Source organism: Stylophora pistillata, chromosome 5 (assembly GCF_964205215.1).
Source record: "Stylophora pistillata chromosome 5, jaStyPist1.2, whole genome shotgun sequence".
NCBI lineage: Eukaryota > Metazoa > Cnidaria > Anthozoa > Scleractinia > Pocilloporidae > Stylophora > Stylophora pistillata.
The window spans coordinates 21,789,164-21,813,088 of NC_142523.1; the positions used below are offsets into that span (position 1 = coordinate 21,789,164).

The window sequence follows — 23,925 nt, forward strand, 5'->3', positions numbered from 1 at the left end:
CCGCCCATGGACTAGTAGAATGGCGTATTATGCCCATTTCCAGCATATTTTCAATCTCTTTGTTAACCTCCTCCTCAAGTTTTTGAGGGACCTTATAAGGGGCGCACCTAATGGGTGGGGAATCACCCGTGTCGATTTTATGCACCGCTACATTGGTTAAATTTGGTTTTCCTGAAAATACATCAGAATACTCATGTAGCAAGTTTTTTACCTGTCGTCTTTGATCTTCCGTCAAATTATCAGAGATCACTACATCTTTACAAGTCTCATCGTGACCAAATGGGAAAACGTTGCTTTCGTACGGCAGTGACATCTCTGGGGACTCCGCCATTACTAAAGCAGCCATTTCATCACGGCTCTGCCATTTGCTAAGCAAATTAATGTGATAAGTGCGATGCTGTTTGTACATCTTGCCTGTATCAAGCTCATAATTCAATCCGTCCTCTAGTGCTCTAGTGACTTTGAAGGGTCCTTGCCATCTCATTTCTAATTTACTCCCAGGGGTGGGAAGCAAAACTAAGGCTTTGTCTCCAACTTCTAAGTGTCGTTTTGAACTATGAATATCATACAACCGTTTCTGCTTACCTTGGGCTTGCTTCAAGTTTTCTTGAACAACTTGTTGCATCGTTGCAAGTCTTCTTCGGATCTCAAGGACATGAGTTATCAGATTGTCTTCTAAAGATGATCCTTCCGACCAAGTCTCCTTGATAACGGCGAGGGGTCCTCTCACCGTATGTCCATAAAGTAATTCAAAGGGCGAGTAACCAGTGGACTCACAAGGAATCTCTCTATAAGCAAAGAGTAAGTATGGGAGATACTTGTCCCAGGTTTGAACCCGCTCTCGAACAAACTTCCTCAGCATACTCTTTAAAGTGCCGTTGAAACGCTCCACTAACCCATTTGCCTGGGGTTGGTACACTGATGTCTTAATCTTAGTTATGCCTAATTGCTCATACAGCTGGGCCATAAGCTTACTCATGAAATTGGAGCCCTGGTCAGACACTATCTTATCGGGGATACCCACCCTAGAGAAATACTGAATCAATGCATCTGCGACCGCTTTTGAGCTCGTTGACCGTAAAGGAATGGCCTCTGGGTACCGTGTAGCATAATCTACGATTGTTAAAATGTACCTGTAACCCGTTGTTGTCCTGGGTAATTCTCCTACAATGTCGATGGCAATTTTCTTAAAGGGTTCAGTAACAATATCTACAGGCCTCAAGGGTGCCCTTTTTGACTTCAGCTTCCTGGCTACCACCTGACATTGCGGGCAAGTTGCGCAATATTTGCGAACATCAAAGCTTAGACCAGGCCAGAAAAAATGTGCGGTTATGCGTTCAACTGTCTTCTTGCTACCCATATGACCTGACAAGGGGATTGTGTGACCAACACGCAGGATTTCATTCCTATAGGATTCTGGTACTACAATTCGATCAACAAACCTTGTTCCATTATGTTCTTCGGGAAGATATTTACGGTGCATCAGGAGGTCGTTAGTGAAGAAGTACCCATCCGATTCTTGTGGTGCCATTTTGGATGATTCCTTGCGTACTTTCTCGAGAGTCACGTCTGACTTCATATATTTCATTGTATCTGACTATGCAATTCGGTTTATAGTTTTAATCAAATTTTAACATTCCTTCAAAAGAGGTAAGAAAATGGGCTTTTCCCTTGGTTAGGATTTCGGATGGATGAAGTTTCTTACTAAAGTGACAAAGGTACTTTGATTTGGGTCAATTGATGGCCATTATAAGTCCAGTTTTTACTCAGACTGAGAAGTCGGTTTAAGTGTCTGAATCAAAAAGTATCTTGAAGCAAGATAAGAGTACTGTAACGAAACCAGAAGCACACCTCCAGGATCAAATCCCTCCTGAATTTCCGGCGTTGAGCACGGCTGCTTCGCAAGGGTTGAAAAAACCAAAACTAAAAATATTCATGTACTTAATTTCTTTATTTTCTTTATTACTTTTTATTCACCTATTTGTCAAAAAAAAAGGAAAGTTATAACAGAGATCACAAAATTAACAACTGTAACAATGATGACAGCGATTACAGTTGTTTGCACAATTTAGAATCATTGCAGTTCTGAATCAATAACAATAGACATTTCGAGGAGTGTGGCGAGAAAACCAGATACAAGAAGACTTGGTGGCTTGTCTAGATTGGGCTCCTCGAGTGTTCCTCGGGTACATGAATATCAGAAAATGCTGTGTTAAAGCTCTAACCATTTTAACAGCTCTTCATAGAATCGGTCATATGGATTCCTGCTTTATACGCAGAATTACATCTGATCTCTCTTCGATTCTTTAATAGTAAAAGGGACACCTCTATAAAAACGTCATAAAAAAGCTATTATTAAAATGCGCGGCAAAATTACCAAGATATGATATCTAACAGACGATAGGTCCGTATTTGAAATAAAACTCACGATCTGCAACCTGTCCATTGGAGAGGGGAAAAAAGTGCATGTTCACTTTTCAAATAAACAACAGTACTGGAATGGCGAACACATACGAGTTAAATGGTCTTCATAGCGAGGATGTTTTCTTGAGAGCAGAGATGTTACGGAAAGTATTGTTTATTTCCAACAATTAATATGCGAAGACTTTGCTCTGTTTAGTTTTAAATGTCACGGAAAGTCAAATTGTGAGTGAATGCAAATATGTGTTTTGGAGTTGTCGGAGTCTGCTTGTTTGTTTCCTCCAATAGCGTGTGAAAATTTTGTCTTTATTGCGCCGAAAATTGAAGTGAAATAAGACGCCTTTTCTAGCTAGACACAAGGGCATACAATGCGACTTTGAGTTATAGAATTCCTTTTGTTCCTGTTGTTCGTTTTACGGTAGAAATGTCCAAATTCAAGAGACTTGCAAAGAATAACGGAAAGTATATTTATAGAAGATCTCAAAACTTCTCTCAACTTTTCACAAACGAACAAATTGTTTTGGAGAGTTCGGTTAAATGAATGATAGTCATATTGATTAATGTAATTGTTGACTGCATAGATCTCTCGTTTTTAAGTTACTTTCAGAGAAGGATTATTAAATTAAAAAGCTTTTTTCTCGGCCGCCGGGTCTTTCTAAATCAAGTTTACAGCAACGAAATTTATTTAGAAATCAATTTTTGCGAAAAAAACAAAGCGATTTGCGGGAGAGAGAAAAGAGACAATTACTGCTATTTATCGGCCAAAGATCGTGACCGAAGTCTTTGCTTAAAATTGCCACCCCGCCGGTAAAACAAGATACAACAGAGCTAGAGATGTTTTGTAAAGCGACCTAGCATGAAAACTCGTTCTGGAGGGTCAAATTCAACGGACTAACAAAGACCTACCGAAAGTGTGCTTGTCGTGAAACTCGAAAAAACGCTTTACAAAGTACAAATTGTTCTGGACAATTCAGATATTAATGAATGAACGTTACACTGATAAGTTATTGTATACCGTGTTTGACAAACGTTTTCAGAGCAGAGCCGTGCAAGAATCGAACAAAGTCGCAAATCTTCGGCAAAGCTGAAAAAAATCAAATTCACTCCTCTTTTGCACATGGATAGCCTTTAGTAAGTATATGAATGCCACGTAGTTTTTTTCCTTGAAATATAAGTTAATTCATGAGAATAACGATGGAAGCCGTTTTCAACTTAGGCACGATTTGGCGATCCCAAACACTTGCAAACAGGGTCGTAACCAGTAATGATTCAATTGATTCGCTTGTCAAAACTACTGCGCTACAAAAAGCTGTCACAGCTCCAATTTGTTGTATAACTTGCCATAGTCTAAACACCTTGATTTCATAAACATTACATTTATCTAAGTATTCAAGAGGTAAAGAAGTTATGGCTCTCCCGCGCTTCGTGAAACGGTAGGTGAAAAATAACGATAATTTTTAGCGTGTGCCTTTGTTTAGAATTTTGTAAGATTAACAATGACAATATCCTAGTTAACGATCTTTCAAAATGTGCAAAGTTTACTTTAGGAGAGTGAATGTGGGAGTTTTAAGAATTTGTTGAAAATCGTCAACGAAAGTCACGCCATGTTGTGTTTTGCGTGACCATTAACAAAAACAAAATAGTGTTTGTTTTAGAATTCTCGGCAACTCAAAAAGCGTAAAGAACCATGAAAATAAACTGATCACAATTTGGATATTAAATTCTCGAATTTTCAAAGTACTTCATTCTACCGTTTGTGTAATCTCATTTGTGAGGTTATCATGAACAGAGAGGCCCGCAGCTGCAGCCGCGATCAAAACCAGCTTAGTTTTCTACGAATTCTTCGTAGCCCACTTTTCACTTTTGTACTCTTTATACTGTTAATACAACTTTTCCTGAAAATTCTGAAGGAAACTGTAAGAGGGCTGACAATAAAGCCATCTAGTTCAAGCAGGTGTTCCCATGCAGTTTATCATGAATCTGTTTGAAACTATATACAAATTACGTCTCGCTTGCAAAGCAACACAATATTTGCATATCAGGCTATGTAAGAGTTCAGGACAGTAGTTCTTACAGAAGGCCAATAAGGGATTCCCAGTCGCCACAATTGGGTCTTTTTGCCATATGTCTCTTTTCTTTTGTTTCTGAAGATCGTTGTTTCGAAGTTTACAATTAAATCAGTTCAAAACAAGAAAGACTATACTCCCGAAAGAGCAAAAAACTTCCACCATATCCCCAAGAGCAGGAACACGCAAAGTATTGTCTTTCTTAAATTTAGCATCTTTATTCAGTTCAGGTGGGAAATAAACATGCACGAACGAGTTTATTTCAATTACATAAAATTGAGGTGTTCGATTCTTCAAAAGTAAGTAACGTGAAAGATAAATTCTTGGTAAAATAGTTTATTAGCGATCTAAAGAGGAATCAGCTACATTGGGAGAGACCGCATACTTCCTTTCTCCCCACCCAATGAAAAATTCAACTGTCATGCAAGCTAGTTCAGCCTCTATGCAAATTTTTATAGCGGGGCTCCCAAGCGCGAAGTGCGCGAGGGGCAGAGCCCTATACCCATGGAATATGGTCAAACTCTTTTCGTTTTGTTGTCACGAGACTGACCGAGCGTACGTACTTACGTACGTACGTGCCCTCCGTCATGTATGCTATCACGAAAGTACTATATCAAATTTGAAAATATGGCGTCCGCGCGACCGACCCTCAAAATTTTCAGGTCGGTTTTTTCGTTCATTTGCGATCGAGTTAGACCTTGTGGAACTCATAATGTAAAGTAACAATGCTATAGGATACTCTGCTTGGAAAAGAATAGATATCAAGGTCTTGAAGGTGACAGAAGAAGCTCTCGAGTCAACGACACAACGATTCTCTAAGGCGATGCGAATTATGGACGTAAAGTGAAAACCGAACTTTCGGACTTCAAGCAGGGCCTAGCGACAATTTGACGATTCGATGACCCGGTAAATATTATGTTCGAGTAACAATGTGTTCAAAAAGTATTGTTTATAAAAGATTTTGCGTCAAATTGAACTTTTTTCAGAATTTTCAAGATAACGCTGCGCAATTTCTGACCTTGAAGGCTAGTAAATTGCTTATCAAATTGTAAACCGAGAATGTATGCCGATGACACGCACCTCACATATGCGGGAAGCAATCTTGAGAACGTTCAGTTTTGTCTAAATGAAGACCTAGAAAACGTCTTCAACTGGCTACAAGCGAACAAACTCACGTTGAACATGACTAAAACCGAATTCATGCTAATAGGGTCGAGGCAGAAACTGAATACTCTCACAGCTTCACCAACAAGTAGAATGAACAATACTCAAGTGAGCCAGGTTTCAGCTACAAAATCGCTTGGTGTAATAATAGACGATAAACTCGATTGGCATAGTCACATCGAAAAACTAACGAAAAAGATCGCCTCTGGTATCGGGGCCCTAAAGCGAATTAGGCACCTGATCCCAGCATCAACCTTACATCTCATCTACCAAGCTTTAGTAAAACCTCACTTTGATTACTGTGACATTGTTTGGGGTAGCTGTGGGAAAACGCTACGAGACAAACTGCAGAAATTGCAGAATAGAGCAGCCCGTGTGTTGACATTCTCTAACTATGATGCTGATGCAACTGAGCTACTCGAGTTTTTAGGGTGGAAAAATCTTGCACGCCAGCAGGAAATCCATAAAGCCACCATGATGTTTAGATGTCTGCACGGGCTAGCTCCAAGGTATCTATATTCAAAGTTTACGTGGCGTGACTCTGCTTATGACCTCAGGGACTCTGAAAATAAGCTTAATGTTCCACTACCGCGCACTAATTATTACAGAAAAAGCTTTAGCTACAATGGCGCCACATTATGGAACAGTTTACCACGCGATATAAGGAACACAGAGTCTCTGGGGTTATTTAAACGTAAGATCAATGACATTTTTTAAGTCTAACGCACGACATTCACGGAAAACAGCTCTAGTGTTATAGTATGTAGTTTTAATTTTAAATATCTTAGCGAATGTAATATGTATTTTTATAGGCTGATGAATTGATCGTGTCTAAATAAAGATTACAATACAATACAATACAATAAACAACAATCTAAGCATGATGAATTTTACCGCGTGGGCTTTGTATGTAGAAAGCAGGACGAGAGTAACTGGGACTAGCCCAGGTGTCTATGGGATTAAAAAAAGAAAAGGATCTCACGAGGAAAACAAGACAGTGGAAAACGACAGTCGAGGCGAACGTTACTGTTTGTTGTGTTAGTTATTTCGCGTGATTAAAGTAGTGTGCGACATGTACACGTAAGAAATTCGTACGTTTTTCGCTCATAACAGCAAATCAAAAACTGTTTGGAATCAATTTGTCGTCCCGAAATATTTCTTGGCCATTTTAGTCTTGCTTCAGTCCATGAAACATGAGATCTCTTCACTCACGGGCAAATTCGCATCTTCCATTTTGAAATATGATCCACATGCCCATTTGCAAACATGCGAAAATATTTAGCGATTTTTATCTTTCATTTTGATTTTCGAGTTAAAATATGCACCTATCGCTTTTTTCGTCGGAAATAAGTTGTTTAATTAGTCTTCTTTCGCTGGAGCTTGTTTTTTGGAAAATATGATTTTTAAAAATTTACTGCGAATTGTGTTTGCTTTCTTGGTTTCTCCAAAATTTTGACTTTTCACAGGCAATTGTTACACGTAAGTGGCAATGGGTTTTATCTATTCTGAATGAATATTTTTGGCTAAAAATGTTTAATATATCTAAAGAGATTTTATTGCAAAATTTTCACTTATTGGGAGCTCCGCTCTTAGGCTTGACTAAATCTCATGATATATTAGATTCAAGCGAAGCAAATTTACCTACAGTCTGTCAAACAACAGATAAATGCTGAACAGGATCGACGATAGGAAACTCTGAACATAAGCTTTAAATATTCGGCTTGATCAGTGTTTTAATGAATTTTGTCGCAAAGAATACCAACACGTCGATCAAGCGATAAAGGAATACAAATTGCAGAGTTTAGACGTTTTCAGGAGCAGCCGTTTTGATCAAGCCGCGACATAAAGTGACGGTGCACCTGACAAACTCACGGGGACCACAGAATAGAGAAAACGGAAAAACAGAAAAACTTTGGACTCTTACGAACAGCTAAGAATGTAATATTTGAGTTGAGGTTATTGTATTTACTTTGCTACATGCATCGGAGTCGTGTCAATTTTTATCATATCAATGTCCTGATGGTCACATGTACACAACAGGATGGCGTGATTTTATGTCTTTCTTCACGATTTTCAAAGAATTGTTAGAAATCCCAAATCCATTTCCCCAAACTAAACTTTACATATTTTGAAAGATCATCAACTCTAGTAATGTCAGTTGTAATCTTACGAAATTCTGAACAAAGGCACATGCTCAAAATTATTGTTTTTTTCGCCTACCGCTTTACGCAACACTGACACAGGAGAGCCATAAGCTTTTGACTTCTCTTGAATACTGGGATTAATCTAATCTTTATGAAATCACGGTGTTTAGACTATGAAAATTTGTACAACAATTTGGAACTATGATAGCTTTTTCTAGCGCAGTTGTTTTTGATAGGCGAGTCGAGTGAATCTTGATTTATTTTAAACCTGTTCGGTGTCACCAACTCGATCCCGTAACTGAAAACGAAACGTTTTAACTTTGCCATGCAATGTTTCATTTTTCAACGGATATCCTCTTAACTGTCTTAGTTACTTTTACAACAGGTTTTTAGGCCGCATTTCATGTTGTCAGCCAACTTTTATTGCCATGAAATTCATTTCCGAACCATTTTTCTTTACTCATTGACGACATTTTGTTTTCGAGGCTTCAAAAGCTTTTGTTTTACGAGTAAGGGGGAAGCGATCCACGAGTGCGTTTCAACAAAAGTTAAGAGCAGTTCTCCGAGAAAGTGAAGCAAAGTTGGAAATGAAAATTTTTTAAACCCCCCCCCCCCTCAATTTTTTGTGTGGACGTAGGTTACCTTGTGGGGATAAACAAAAACAATCATATTTGGACTGGCAGATTTATCGTTGCCATGGTAACCGCACCAGATGAAGTCGGCCTCAGGACCATGTTTTGAGCAAAAGTTCTCAAAAAGTAAAAGTAAACAAGTCTGGTTCTCGGATACATGCGAACCAATTCAAATGAAATTCATACAGCTGGCAGAGCCACTCTTCCAGTTTATATAATTTTCAGTTAAAATATTTTGGGTGTTATAAACAAGAAGAAAATTCTCGTCTTACTATGTTCCCTCTCAGCCATTTAGACAAGCAGGAAAAACAAGTACAACCATATTCACAATTTCTCCAAAAGTACTCTTTCCACATCAGGCAAATTAGCAGCAGAGATTACAGAGATATTGAAGTGATTAAATATTATAAAATCAATTTGGAGGAAATTATATTTTGGCCATGGGTGCTGAAGACACGTGGGGCAAATTGCAAAACATTGCAAAATTGGTAATTTTGAGGGCTCTTGTATTTGGCTCAAACAAGCTTTAGAGAGACAAAATCAGCCGTAAAAGTATATTTTATCATCTTTTCTAGTACCTACATTTAGTTGATAAGGTTTTGGCAAACGAATTTGATGAAATATAACTTGATACAAAACCTACCTTGAAGGTTTTGGGAATTTCTCCAGGATGCTTTCGTCGCGTGGTTCTCTCCAGTGTCTCTCCTTTGCTCGCTCCATTTTCTTGACCAAATCTAGCGCAGACTCTAATCTAACGGTTGCTCCCATCGAATCTCCAGTTTTCCGTGTTTCAGACCAGAGATGATGATACAAGTAGCCGCATACACTTGACAAAGAAGAGTTGACAAGGTCAAAACATGGTACTAATACTTGCGATTTCTGCCGTTGAGCACCTAAATTTATCAATATTATCCAACCAGGAAGCAAACTAAATTTTTTGAGATCAATGTACAAAGCAAATGCATGCCTTTCAACAATCTAAAGTAACGTCATTGGCTAAAATCGAGTCAGACATTGCGATAAGTCGATAAGTCTAGAATGGTGAATAAACCGAACGCGTGGGCCGGAAGTTCGAGAAGCACGACTGCTAACCGAGTGTAACACAATGTAATAGGATGTAACACTGGATGTAAGTGTAATGATATCCTCTTGTTATGGGGTTGTTTTACAATGGCAATGGTGAAGAAAGCCCCCCCCCCCTTCCCCTCGAAAAAACAACGAAAACCGAAAAACCGAAGCATCAAGTAAAAATTAAACGTTGAGCGATCTCATACCCTGGGAAAATGGGAACAGGGTTGAAAATTTTGGGTGCTACGGGAATGAGTTTTCCTGTCTCCTCTTGATATTCTGGGATTGGTCTTTTATCAAACTGTACTGGATATTTTTTGCACTGGCCCCTCCAGTAAATCCCCAGACGACCTAGGTGATGTTAACAAATATCAAGCCAGCTTGCATTGCTTAATCGTGATTAACATCAAAAAAACCCTTGTAAAATGTATGCGTTGAGGCATATCCAGTACCTTGATGCAAACAGACTTAGAAAAAGCGCGACAACAATGTACCATACACGAAGAAAACTATAGTTTCTTTATACAAATGCTGAGAATTTGCATCATAACATAAATCTAAAAACCAAAACAAAGTCAATGAAGCTAAACTGAAGCTTGCGTGAATATTGAACGCATGATCAAAATAGCCACACCCAAAAACAAAAAGATCGCTTTATAGATTGTGAAAATACAATTACAAATTCAGTTATGAATAACAATTCGTCACAAGAGAATGAAAAATTCGCACGTGAAATGTTGTATGTATTTACCAGCACGGTAAAGAATTAGATCCATTTCATCCTTGATCTCACCACGGTTTATACCACTCCGTGGGCTTGCACGTGCCTGGAAATATCCCTTTGACATTCGCTGATTTTTATTGTTTCCACTGCACTTACAAACGTCCCCTTTGGGATGTAGAAAGAACAACTTTCCATTGTCTCGACCAGGATATTTTCCTTCACACGACGATAGGCAAATTTCTCTTACACAATTTTTGATCGACGGCACAAATTTACTTCCGGTCAGCCCCCGCCCCCCCACCACCGAAAAAAAAAACAGCAACAAACCAATAAACAACAACAACAACAACAAACATAAATAAATAAATAAACAGAAAGGATGTCAAAATTTGGGCAGACATTAGGTACTGACTGTGAAAATTTATCGGCCTGGAGAAGACTTATTTATTTCTGAAGGATAGGTGGGTCAAACATTACAACTTCGTAACTTCTAATGTATACGCTAATGCCCCAGATTAGCGACGTATCTTACATGTAGGCCATCATTAATATCCAACAAGCAATGAATCAAAGAAAAAAACAAACAAACAAACAAACCCAGGAAAAATGGGCGGCTTATGTGGACAAATGTTGGGTTGCGTAAAACGATCAGTGAAGCACTTTTCTTTTGTCTTGTTTATTCACTGCTGTAAAACAGTCAAAAAAGCGGATCAAAAGTCGTCCTTCTATCCCTTTATCGATGATATATTGTACCAAAAATATCTAAAGAAGAGACAATGCTATTGCGACAATGTCGTTTTATCTGAAGCTACAAAAACAAACAAACAAAAAGCGGGAAAATCGCATTTTAAAGTACATCCGGTCAGCAGTTTTGTTCATCGCATTTCCGGTCTACATTGTGGCCATAAACAACGATTTCATCGCTTCTCGGCCATGCACAGCGGAATGTAGGGCTCGATTTAGTCAAAGAATGAATTCAGAATCGTTGCAGACATGCATTTGCTTAGCCGTGATCTTGATGCATCTAATCAACTTCCTGGATAGATTGTATCGATGAATTATTTCGATACTCGACACACGACAGTGTTTGACCTGTTCGATTGTTCTTTATTTGTGTTAATGCATCATTATCTCTGGCCTAAAAGTAGATGTCTGGTGAGGCTAGCCAGTTAGATTTGACCTTTCCGTTAGAGTCTGCAAAATTTTGTAAAGAAAATGGAGCGAGCGAACTGAGAAGAGACCCATACTATACTACAAAGGCATCCTGAAGAAATTTCCAAAAGTTGCAAGGTAGGCTTTGTTTCAATTTATATTTCATCAAATTCGTCGTTCAAAACCTAATCAATCAAAGGTAGATAACAGATAAGATGATAGAAAATACTTCTGAAGCTGCTATTCTCTATCAAAAGCCTGTTTGAGCCAAATACAACACCCATTGCCAAAATATAATTTTCTCCAAATCGATTCTATGATGTTTAGAAACTTCAATATCTATGTAAGCTCTGCTGCTACTTTGTTTTTGTTTTTTGTTTTTTTTCTTTTTTTGGGAAAGAGTACTTTCGGAGAAATTCCGAACATGGTTGTGCTTGTTTTTCCTGCTCGTCAAAATGGCTGACAGGCAACATAGTATTACGAGCATTGCCTTCTTGATCGTAAGACCCAGAATACTTTATCGGCAAATTTTATGAAGTAGGAGGGTACCTCTACCATTTTTATCAATTTCATTTTAATTGGTTTACGTACGCCCGGGAACCAGACTCGTTTATTTTTACTTCTTGAGAGTGAATTCTACAGTCAAAACATAGACCTCAGGCCCACGTGATCAAGTCCTGTTACCATGGCAACGACACACCTGCCAATCCAAATGTGACTGTTTTTGTTCATCTTCCTAGGTAACCTACCTCCACACAAAAAAAGAAGGGGGGTTAAAAATTTTCATTTCCAACTTTGCTTCACTGTCTCGGGGAATTGCTCTCAATAAGTTTGAAGACATACATTTCTGTAATCTTCGGATATCTCCAACTGAATTTTCTAAGTATCATAGAAAATTTATCGCTTTTTAACACATGCAAGATTTTGGGTTGGGAAGAATTGGGAAGAATTGCTTTTTCAAATAAATGACAAGGTCCAGGCGAAAGCAAACATTTGTCAACTTCAAACTAAAGGAAACTTTAAACCCAGCGTAAAGAAATATTTTAATGCAGACACGAATTAATTAAGTAACGTGACAAGCCTGTCAAAAACTTGCTTAATCATGACCATTACAGGGAAATCTTTGCAGAAAGAAAAAGAGTTTTTCGGTTCTCCGAGAGGACAATTTTGCCGACTTGATAACGCTCCGGCCAGAAGGGCGCAGAGAGCGCTCGTGCCAGTCCTACTCTGCATCACACATCGCTCAACTTCTCTCCACCCTGACAAAATTGAACCCGCTTCACTCGCTATCACTCCTTTACGGGAAGTAAACCGTGGAAGCGTACACAGTTTGACCTATCCCTGCAGTCGTACAACACAAATCGACTTCATGTAATTAATATGTGCTTCTATACTCGAACAGCTATCTTGAATAGAGTCGATAGCTATGTTATTACCCCATATTATCACACTTCCAGCCCTCGTAACAGATTGAAATTTGCAACTGCACCGAAACTGCTTTGGAGTCGTTTTTTTATACCCTTTTCTGAGAGAAGAAGTCCTTAGCTTGTCGAAAAAAAATATATATTTTCCCAATTGTTAGTCCTGTTCTGGGCGTCCACGTCAAAACACCCCGTCGCAATTCAATTCCTTCAGATTATTCGGCCAGGCGATTTCTTTTTGCTATGACTCGATAGTCACGAACAAATTTTTGAGGAAGTATCATGCAGTCATCCAGCAAATACAAGCAAATACTGGTAAGCAAAGAATTCACACTGTATCCTAGCAAAACATTAAACTAATTTTGACTTCATATTCATTTATGGAGGCAGCATGGTCGAGTGGTTAGGATGCTGGACTTGTAATCCGGTGCCCCGGGTTCAAGTCCTCCACCCTGCCGCTCAATGGATTTGTACTCGTTTGCCTCTAGTTCGTCTCCTCGGCTGCGCTCTGTAAATAGCCCCCTGGTCTACCTCCTGCCAGTGGATTTTTAAGCACTTAGTTAGTGTACATTGTGGCTGAAAAGCTCCTACGGGAGAGCTTCAATTAACGTAATATTATTATTATTTCATCATTCTTAACGGAATCGTTCCGTCCTCACAGTTGTGTTGCAAAAAGTCCTGATTTGAGGAATTGACCGTTGATCAAAGGAGACGACCATACTCGCTACCTCGTTACTAAGGTGAAGATACAGAAGAGGAAAAGGAGTCAGCCTCTTTAAAGTTGAGCGACAATAAAGGGCATAGATACTGAAGAAGACAAAGAAGCATATGGCGTCACCAGACCACAAACGAGGCCATCATGTCATTAACAATGGTGTGAAAGACATATACCGTGATATTATAAAAGCATTTGTCGATACCTTTGGTGAAGCTTATCTCAAAGGCTATAGTTATTCAAACCTTATAGATATGAATATCATAACTAAAGTTCAAAGTGGTGGTCTTCCTGTAGACTGTGTGCTTCGGGCCGCGCCTTTGACCGACCAAGTAAGGATTAACCTTGAAACCACTGTGCACACCCCAGAAGGTCAAACTTATGATAACCATAAAAATGCTGAAGACTTCGGTGATGCAAAATCAAAGCTTTTAGCCGGAGTCACCAAATTAATGTGGGATATTTGCCATTCGCTCAAAAATGAAAACAAAATGCCTGAGGATCTTAATGAAAGTATTGGGAGGCTCCGTAAATTTATTTCAAAAAAATTCAGAAGAGATGTTTTTGTTGATAAGCAGGCTAAAAAATGGTGGGAGGAAGGAAATGGTCCAGATGACATCGCTAGGCTCGAAAACTCGATACCACAAGTGGAGAAAATGATTGGGAAAATAGCAGGCAAGGACACTATACAGCTGGTCGTACATTGGGGACAATGGGCTTTTCGTGTGTCAGAGGGACTAGATTACACTCATATATAACCAAAGTGATAAGTTGGTTTCCATTTCTACCCAGAAAGGGAACACTGACAAATCAATTGTGAAAGCTTGAAGTAGAATCAAACCTTGTCCGTTAATAGTTTCATTCGGCTGTTTGCTTTTGATTAATGTCTTTTAATTACGTTTCACACGCTAGAAAAGCCGGCACTGTTGAGAAAGGCCCCTAAATGCTATCCTCATCAAAAAGTTGCACAGTGTAGCGCCGATATCGGACATGCACAGCATAATAATTGGCATTAGAGAATAAGAAGGGAGAAATTGATGATCTTAACACGTGAGAATATCAGACCTATATTCGTTTTTTACATCTTTCGAATAACCGTGACCCGGATCTGACTGGTAATACAGGCAACATGAATTGCTTATATATAGGACCGCAGCCTTCGTAATGAGTCTTGTGGCCTTAAATTCGGGCAGCGTTACTCAGAAGACAAACCTTCAAAGCAACACGATAGCTCGAGCTGGTTGCGTTGTGTTTTTCCAACTTAGAAACAAAAATCTGGGGACGGTAAGCAACGAACGCTTTCAAAAACTATAAGAAACAACTTGAGTAAACGAAAAAGCCTGAAGCTTCTCCGAGTTTGTCTGAGACCGGGTTGTCCGATATCTTTAAATCATCTTTTACACTGCTGATATACTAACAACAAATGTCACAAGTAGTACTAGGAATGCATTTCCGTTGGGTAAACCTTAGTTTAGGGGTGACAATAGCAAAAGATGGATGATTCCGCAAATCTTTCTCGTTGTCGATGAACCTTAAAACCGTTAAACCATTTCAATGTGATGCAATCATGATGCAAATGCAATTTAGAAAGCATGTTAATTTACAGACATACTGTTTTTTTAAGTATGTCTAGACCTCTGAGAGACAGATGTTGTAAAGGCAATGATAATGATGAGAAAAAATCCCCTTAATGAAAAGCGAAAGATTGTTGCTCATTCTGACTTATCAATGCCACGTGTAAATAGGGACGCAAATAAATGTGATTATGCTAATGTGTAAACGAGTTTTCTATATGTATTGTATCTCGATATATTTTTAATTAGTTTTCATAGCTCCTAGCATTGTCTCGAATCATAGTTCTGCACCAAAATCTCTTTACATGGTTTTATCGACCAAATGGATTGCCCTGTCTTTCAGTGTAAATACCTCCTACTAACCGAGCTAAAGGCCGTACTATGAGTCAAAGACCGACTCTTTCCGCTCGGGTCTATGGTCCAAGCGCGAAGCGCACTTTGGCCATAAATCGAGTACGAAAAAAACAAGGTTCCGTAAGCTACTATACGAATTGAGAAAACATATTTGGTAAATCTCTTGGTTTAAATAGAGGGGAAAGACTTCAATTAAAAAAAAACCTTAGAACATAGCTGGCTGTACAGTGAAACACAGCCCGCTAAATTGACAAATTATTGCCCACGTACTAAGTGCTTTCGATCAGAGATATCAGTAATTGTATGTTATTCACCAGACGGGAGGTCCGTGATGGGAAAAACTGTGCCCGAGGTCTTGGATACCCATTACAGACTGATCCATGCTAGTGAATAATATTTGTATTTATTTCTTAACACTTGACAAAATGAATGACTATTATCATACGAAAATCATATCTGTGAACGGCAGGTTAAGAAAAAAAACACAGAGCGATCTTCGCAGTAATGAAAACTAATTGAGCAGAAGTGAAAAAAAGGCCAGAAAAAGAATCAGGCCTTTTATGGGATTTGAATCCATGACCTCTGCGATACCGGTGCAATGCTCTACCAACTGAACTAAGAAGCTAACAGGAAGTTGGTCGTCATGTTAGTTCGTGATAAACCCGTAAGGTGTTAACCAAATTTACCTCTATTACCCCCGCTCAAATGAAAGCTTTGATAAGGTCCTGACCAGATCGGTGACAAATTTACCAAACTTTCTTGACACGACAGCAATATAGCGTTAACAATAGTGAAAAAGTGCGCAGCAATTGCACTGAGCAACCATTACATGTCATTAGCCCAGAATACATTGCGCACTGTCTAAGATGACGGCCGCGAGAAATTCGAAGTGGCTGCAAGAGCCTTCTTTGGCACGACAAGAAAAAAAAATGAGGTCTCTTGGTAAGGCAATTTTTATGCCAGGTCTGTTGAGAAGTATATTTGGAACATTTTGAGCGATATTTGTAAAAAGAGTGGAGGTTCCCTTTAAAGCCATAAAGCGAAACAACTCGATCATTTTAAGCGCATAAAGGCTGATAGTTTCGAAAGAAACTGTTTGGGGCTGCGTCGGTGGGAGTAACGAAATAATTTGGATATATCAACAAAGTTGAAATGGTAAATTGGCCACCGTAATAATAACAAAAGCTGACGTTTCGAGCGTTAGCCCTTCGTCGGAGCGAATAGAGGAATTGTGGGTTGTGTGTGCTTCTAAAGGCAGAAGAATTTTAAGCGCTGATGACTTGATTACTGGAAAAATAACTTGTTTTTCAAGCCTTTATATAATAATAATGATTCAACTACCTATTACTCGTGATCAAACGTAGTCAATTTTGATCGTTCCCGTTCACTCGTGGTCACTCGTAGTCACTAGTGGTCCGGTTTGTCGTTGTCACTCGCAGTCACTCGTGATCGCTCGTAGCCACTCGTCGTCACTTTTGCGTACTTTTGGACTAGGCCATAAATCTTGGGTGTTCATTCATTTTGTAAGCGGCTTTTAGTTCTCTGTAAAAAATATTTTGAAGAAAACTTCGGAATCAAAATTCTATTAGTTTGTCGCTACAGCTTTCTTGAAGAACTAAAAAAGCATTGGAACTTTTCCTTCTTCGCGAGCTTCTGAGTAATTCTAGTCCGGCGAAAATTCCTAAGGTTTTCCACTTTTACCGCGCAGGGAAAACGATCAGATCTAATAACGGCGCAAGCGATCGATTAAACTGCATTTTAACAAACATTTAATAAATTTTAAGGAAAAAATATTCTATATTTTTCTTCGCGATTTAAAAAAACCTCCTTTCCGTTTCTTTCCAAACCAAAGGCCTTCTATAAATTAATTTTTGGGAATACGCCCCGTGTGGCGTCAATGCACGAGAAAGGGCAATATTTCAGCTATCTTGGATTTACAACCAAATAAAGAACAGATTTTTTACCAATCAAATTGTGCGTTGACTACGTTATGTCATAAATGCATGTATATGACTCGACGGCGCTTCTCTTCCCTTTTTCTGTTGCTTACAATTTCGACTTGCAGCGTCTCTTCTCATCTTTAACTTGCAAAGCCTCTATTGTGATTACTCCACCAGTAACATATAGTCTTTGTATTATTCTTGACTTCATCTCAAGAGTTATCCAATAATATTCACCCCACCTTTAGCAAATAATTGTCATATAGCCCTTTTTTATCATTATCTAGGTCGAGTAACATTACTTGTAATGTGTCCTTAGCGGTTTTCTTTCTACTTTGTGCCCAGTTAATTTGGCTGTGATCAACAGACGGGAATAAAATTGCCTTTGTTATTGCAACCACAATAATAAATGGGAGCGCCAGATTTTTTAATAGCTAATGTGGGTTTCATCAGTAAAAAGCAGCTAGACATACGTCTCGAATTTTGATTAAGTCAAAAATCCTAATGTTTTGGTCAAATTTAGATTAAAGCACGCCTCAGCTGTAGTTGATGAGATATCGATGGCTCGAGGTAGCACCCTCTTTCAATGATTTCCGCGCACCACACACACATACACAGACACGCACGCACACGCACGCACACGCACGCACACGCACACACACACAGCTACTTTTAAGGTGGTTCGTACCAGTTTCCTCGCGCGGGGAACAGGTCACTCTTGCGTGACGCGCGTGAGAGAAACGTGCGAAAGAAGCGCGAGATCAAAAGATGAAAATTCAAAACAAAGATGGCGGCGCGTGGAATTTTTTCTACTTTTGTGAGAAGTTTACCTAAGAGCTTGTATTTGATGTGTTGAGCGGCCACTGTGAATGCAGGAGATAGAAACTAAGACAACGAAGACGATTTTCGGAGAAGTAAAGGTTGCTTCACTTCACATTTAAAAGAAATATTCAACCTATATGAAATCTTGCGACGGCGAGAAAAGAAGAACACAAGTGAAGGATAATCTACCTGAAGTGGAAGAGGACTTTGAAACTTGAAGGAAAATAATATGATATAGCCAGAAGTCATGTGTAGGATTTTTAAGATGAGCTCGGGATGCTGTCTTTGACGGCTGTTTAATGATTTTCTTAGCAGTAAACGTCTGTAAACATAAGATCGTAGGTACTCGCGCGAGCACACGCAAATGTCAGCGGTAGCTAAAACAGATCATGAGCAAATGTCGATCTTATAGAATCCGGATTTTTAAATGCGCGAGAACGCGCGTGGAAATTGCTAAACTTGCGAAAGCTATTGCATGGAAACAAGTCCGGTGGCCCCTTCTTTTTATTGTTCCAATATGATAATAACGTCGAAAGGAATCATCAGAAATTAAAATAGAAAATTCTAAGGAAGGAAATTTGTGATGTGTGAAAATTGCCCTTTTTGTAGATTTTCTGAAATTCCGCTCCGTATAATTTTTTAAAAATCTTTGTGCATTTTCCTTTTCAAGTGCCAAAAGCAATCACTGAAAAAAATCAGGGGGTCACCGGGTTAGTTTTCGAATTATTTAAGCCACAAGCTAAAACTGCGTCTGAATAAGCCTATGTAAGCGTTGCCATGGAAACTGCTAGTGACGAAATGACACTTTTTGGATAACCAATGATTATGTAATTCAACTCCGTAAAAGTGTTCAACTAGCCTTGGTCAGTCTTTCTGTTGTATTCTTTCAAAGTTATAAACCATCAAAAAGATGAAAACCGGTACGAGCCAGCTTAAACTTCTAAAGGTTATTGAACGAATACTTTCAGGGAAAACGATTCTCAAGAGGTAGAATGACTTAAATGAAAACAACGCGGCCAATTTCATAAACTGAAAAATTTCCAGTGTCAAATTGGTCACAAACGTACCTTAAATCTTTCATTTCCTCGCAGGTTTAACCCTTCAATTTTTTTTTTTAATTTGGTAGCCAATGGCGGACGAGCCGGAATTTTGCGATGGCACAGAGGAGATTTTTGGCATGGAAATCCCGTTTGATTCAGAAGTGAAATATGTTATCGAAGAAGGGGTTAAGGAGGCAAGACGAATGGACCCTGAGAAAAGAGCACAAGTAATTGAAACCGCAGGGTATTTAGCCTACGACATAATGATTGTCGAGAGCCTAGGAGATCATGAAGACGCTAAAGTAGCCAAGGGAAGGAAGGAGGCCGCTGAAAAGCTCATGAAGGACGAGTTGAAAAAGATGAAATCACAAGTAGAGGCTTTAAAACCACAACGTTATCCATACGCAGAATTACTCAAAGAAGCAAAAAAGGCGGCTTAAGATAAAAAAGAGAAGATTTTTAGCGAGGGAAAACCACAAACTGCTGAAAAAACCTCTAAGCAAGAGGATTTGAAACAAGTCGAGAGCAAATTCGAAGGAATGGGAATACAAAGAAAGGTGAGAAACGGTGGACAAAGAGAAGAATTTGAAGAGATATAAGTTCAGTGGTATCATACTATCAACAAAGATGTTGTATTTATCGATTGCCGAAAAGCTAAAGGGAGAACTATTCCCTAGAAATGGTTCTCAACTGCATCTGAAAATGAAGTTCAATAAGTTGCTCTGGATACCCCGTCGCGTTAAGGTATTTTGTTAGAGAGAATCTCTCCATGTCTAGCCGTGATCATGAGCTTGACTCAGGCAATTTAAAGAATGACATCGAAGATTTTACAGCAACTGCCCCAAAGGGTAAGAAGCACTCTGATGACTGCTACAAGGAATTTTATTAAGCCAAAGAAAGTCTAATAGATGGGGCGATACAAGTCATGCTTCATGAATACAAGTGTGGCAGAGGGAGGGCTGTATTTTGGTATGGGTCTGTCAATTCACAGAGGCCTAGAATTACCGAGGAATCGGAAGACATAAGTAAATGGATCAATTATCCAAAACAAAATTAAGGAGCATGGTTTGTTCTTAGATTATCAGGATTTCAAATGGTGGGTAACAAACGTAGGAAAAATCTCCGAAGAATAGGGGACTGGAATTGACATTTATTCCTTTCCTTTTCTTTTGCAACTAGAGAAAAAGACCCAAGCGGAATCTCATCGCAACCACTGAGGCCAGAGGTATGTTTTGATTAGTTTTTGTTCTAGTCTTGCACTTGCCTTTCAAACCTTACTTCAAGCCTCAATGTTTAAGAGTAATACGAACATCATCATTATCACTGAAATTTAACTAACTGGGGTCGTCTGTATATTTAATTAAAATCTTAAATCATCATTTCTGACCCAGTTTTCATCCCATTTAAAAGGAATGAGAAATAGGCTTGCTCTACCATAATAATTAAATAGTTCCAAGTAGATGTAAATTACTAAGAGAGTCCTTTTTTTTTTTCTAGTATTTGAATATATTTGACTTTGGTAGAAATTAAAGAATGTCCCCCTCACTTACGTCTTCGGGTCATAAAATTTTCTTACTACTTTAATTGGGATGACCACAAAGATAGGGTGGTTATTAGCCACGACGTGATGGAAGAAATACAACATGTATGAAATAGATTTAACAATATTTTAAATTTTCATTTAGGTAACAAAAAGAAGGGAAAGAGGAGAAAACCAGAAGACATGAAGTTGGACGTAATGACCAAGAAGAGGGGAAAAAAATGACATAAAAAGTATAGTAATAACAAGACGTCATATGATAATCAACTCAAACGCTAAACGAAAAAAAAAGAGTAGAACTAATGAATAGACAATAAGCTATCATACGTTTTATTACAAGTGACCATGCACAAAGATCGATCCTTTGTTTTTGCTTGCTCTCATAAGGTTGGGAAATTGTTGCCTTAAAACATTTTTTAGCTACTTTCCCCGACTGTAGGAATGAGAGTTGTCCACCTTTATTTTTTTTACATCCTAGTTTAATGTTTGATGAACTTTTACCTTCGTTGTTATACTAAGAAGAAATGTCACAAGTACTTAGAAGTGTATTTCGTTTAGATCAACCTTAGTTTCAGCGACAATAGCAAAAGATGGACGATCTCAACCAATCTTTTTCGTTGTCGATGACCCTTCGAGTAAAACATCACAATGTAATGGTGGAAATTTCAATTTAGAAAGCATTTTCATATACAGAGAGACGATGAGTTTTTATTTTTAGTATGTTTAGACCTCGGGAATATCATAGAGTCAATAATAATTATAATAACTAATCCGCTATACGAAAAGCGAATGATTCTTGCTCATTCTGACTTATCAATGCAAACGTACATGTAAGTAGAGACGCAAATAAATTTGTTCATGCCAATGTATGAACGAGTTTTCTTTACTTCTTGTATCTCCACATATTTTTAATGAGCTCCTAGCACCGTCTCCGAAATCATTATGATAGTTCTACTGCAAAATCTTATTACAAGGTTCGATCGACCGAGTGGATCGCCCAGTTTTTCAGTTTAAATACCTCTTACTTAGCGAGTTCGAGGCCGTACTGTGAGCCGTACTGTGAGCCGTACTGTGAGCCGACTTTTTCCGAAAATCATATATGTGACCTGCAGGTTAAGACAAAGTGTAAGTGATCTTCGTAGTAATCAGCTATAAAGAGTTACTGAAGAATACTTCAACTTAAAGGGGGAAAACGCGGATTTTGTGGCCAGAATAGGTGTAGCGATCGTGACCTGATAATCTGTACGGAGAGTTTCTAACGTTTGCAGGCCTAAGAAGCAATTTTGATATTTCCACAACTTTTCCAGGGAAATGAAGTTCATTTAAGGGAATTTTACCGATGAAATTTAGTTCCATAGTGAGAACACTGAATTCTTAAATAACATTATTAGAACGCACTACGACAAAATCAGCAAAATCGAAAGACAACAACATCGAAAGGAAACAACACCAAACGCCATTCAGATGTTTTTTTTTTACTTGCGGTGCACTATTTTCCTTTTTCCAAATTAGTTTCTATTGTCTCTGCAGAAATCATGGAGCTTTAATGAAGTCCGCGTTAAAAATTTGCAGAAAGTGCAAATAAATATAAATAAATACAATCTTCTGTGATCGATGAGTCAAATTTCTGGTAATGATTAACCTAATTCTTTCAGGGGAAACGATTATCAAGAGGTAGACAAACTTAGAACAAAACAAAGCTGTCTAATCGGTCAAAAATTTACCTCAAATCTTGTTTGCTCACAGGTTTAGCCCTTTCAAATTATTTATATCTAGCAGCCAGTGGCGGAAAAGCAGGGATATTGCGATAGAAGATGTATGGCAAAAAAATCCCGTTTGATCCAGATGTGAATATGTTATAGACAGAGGCATTGAGGAGACCAGAAAAATGGACCCTGATAAAAGACCACAATTAATTGAAATTTCTGGGTATTTAGCTTACGACATAATGATTATCAAGAGCTTAGGAGATCATAAAGACGCTAAAGTAGCCAAGGGAGCGAAGCAGGCTGCTGAAAAGTTCATAAGAGGCCGGGTGGGCAAGATAACTTTGAAGAAACCTCGCCATTGTTACGAAAAGAAGCTTCTAAACAAGCACCATATTAATACGCCAAATTACTTGAGGAGGCGAAAAAGGCCGCTGAAAAAGAAAGTAAGAAGATTTTCAGCGAGGGAAAAAAACCCAAAACACATCAGCAGTAAAATTGGTGACACTGGTATATAAAATAACGTGTGTATTTTGTTGTGTTACGGAATAGATGTGCGTTGTAGCATATTAGTTTTAACTAGTTTTTTCATTGAATGTAACAATTTCCATTGCAAAATACCTTTAAAAGTCATTAACTCTGCAATAAACCCTATAGCTTACGCTTTCCTCAAAAGAGACATAGCAAGAATGTAAAAAGTTTTTTTTTCAAACGGCGTCGTTGATTTAGTAAAGAACGATTCCTAAGCAGAGATAAAATTAGTTCATGATTAAACTTAGATCCCAAGGACTTTTTTTAGTGGATCTGTAAGATTTATTATTCTTATCTTAATTTCTAGTTGGATAAAGAGCTTCGTAGTCTTGACATTAAATTTTTTTGACTCTTATGACGGCATATCGAATGCATCGAAATTTTCATTTGCTGAAGCACATTTTTTTCTTAAGACGTTGAAGATGAATTGTTATTTAGTCTAAGAGACATCTAGTTCTTAAAAACTATGAAAATACCTTGCATATTAAATGACATTATTATAAAATAGAATGGTAAAACACGTCATGATATTTCTCCTTAATTGATGTGTCTCTGTTGGTCTCTAAGAGATCGCGTGGTGCACGGTCACATCCCTTCAAGGTTTCAGAACATGAAATTCTTTTTGATAAATTATATTAGACAAAAACTTCGAAACGTTGAAGGCCAGGAAACAAAAGCTAATGACGAAGACATCACATTTCCAAGCCCATTTCATTCCAAGGAAACTTTTCATGACTCGTCAAATAGGATGTACGTTAGATTAACATTTAACTACCTAACAAGAATAAGAATGCAGAAAATGGTTTGAACCCGGGGGTAACATGTGAAGGTGTAGTCCGATCGTTCGGGTAAGTGTAGTCTTGAGAAGGACTGTTGTCGGTGGTAGTGACTGACGTTTCGACAACCTGTGC

General features: G+C 38.4%; 1 protein-coding gene across 4 annotated transcripts in view; it reads left to right on the top strand.

Annotated features, from left to right (window-relative positions):
* The window catches only part of LOC148730802 (uncharacterized), a 31,848-nt gene extending 10,185 nt beyond the window's left edge, over positions 1-21,663 (top strand). The window contains exons 2-4 of one of the 4 annotated variants that reach the window (XM_088760932.1): positions 19,324-19,794; positions 20,417-20,462; positions 20,923-21,663. In XM_088760932.1, the coding sequence (XP_088617058.1) occupies positions 19,327-19,677 (351 nt within the window). In that variant the 5' untranslated portion in view covers positions 19,324-19,326 and the 3' untranslated portion in view covers positions 19,678-19,794; positions 20,417-20,462; positions 20,923-21,663. Of the gene's footprint in view, positions 1-13,453; positions 15,261-19,288; positions 19,795-20,416; positions 20,466-20,922 lie in introns of those variants that run through there. The other 3 variants (XM_088760933.1, XM_088760934.1, XM_088760931.1) reach the window with 3 other exon arrangements.
* Positions 21,664-23,925: the final 2,262 nt, after the last annotated feature.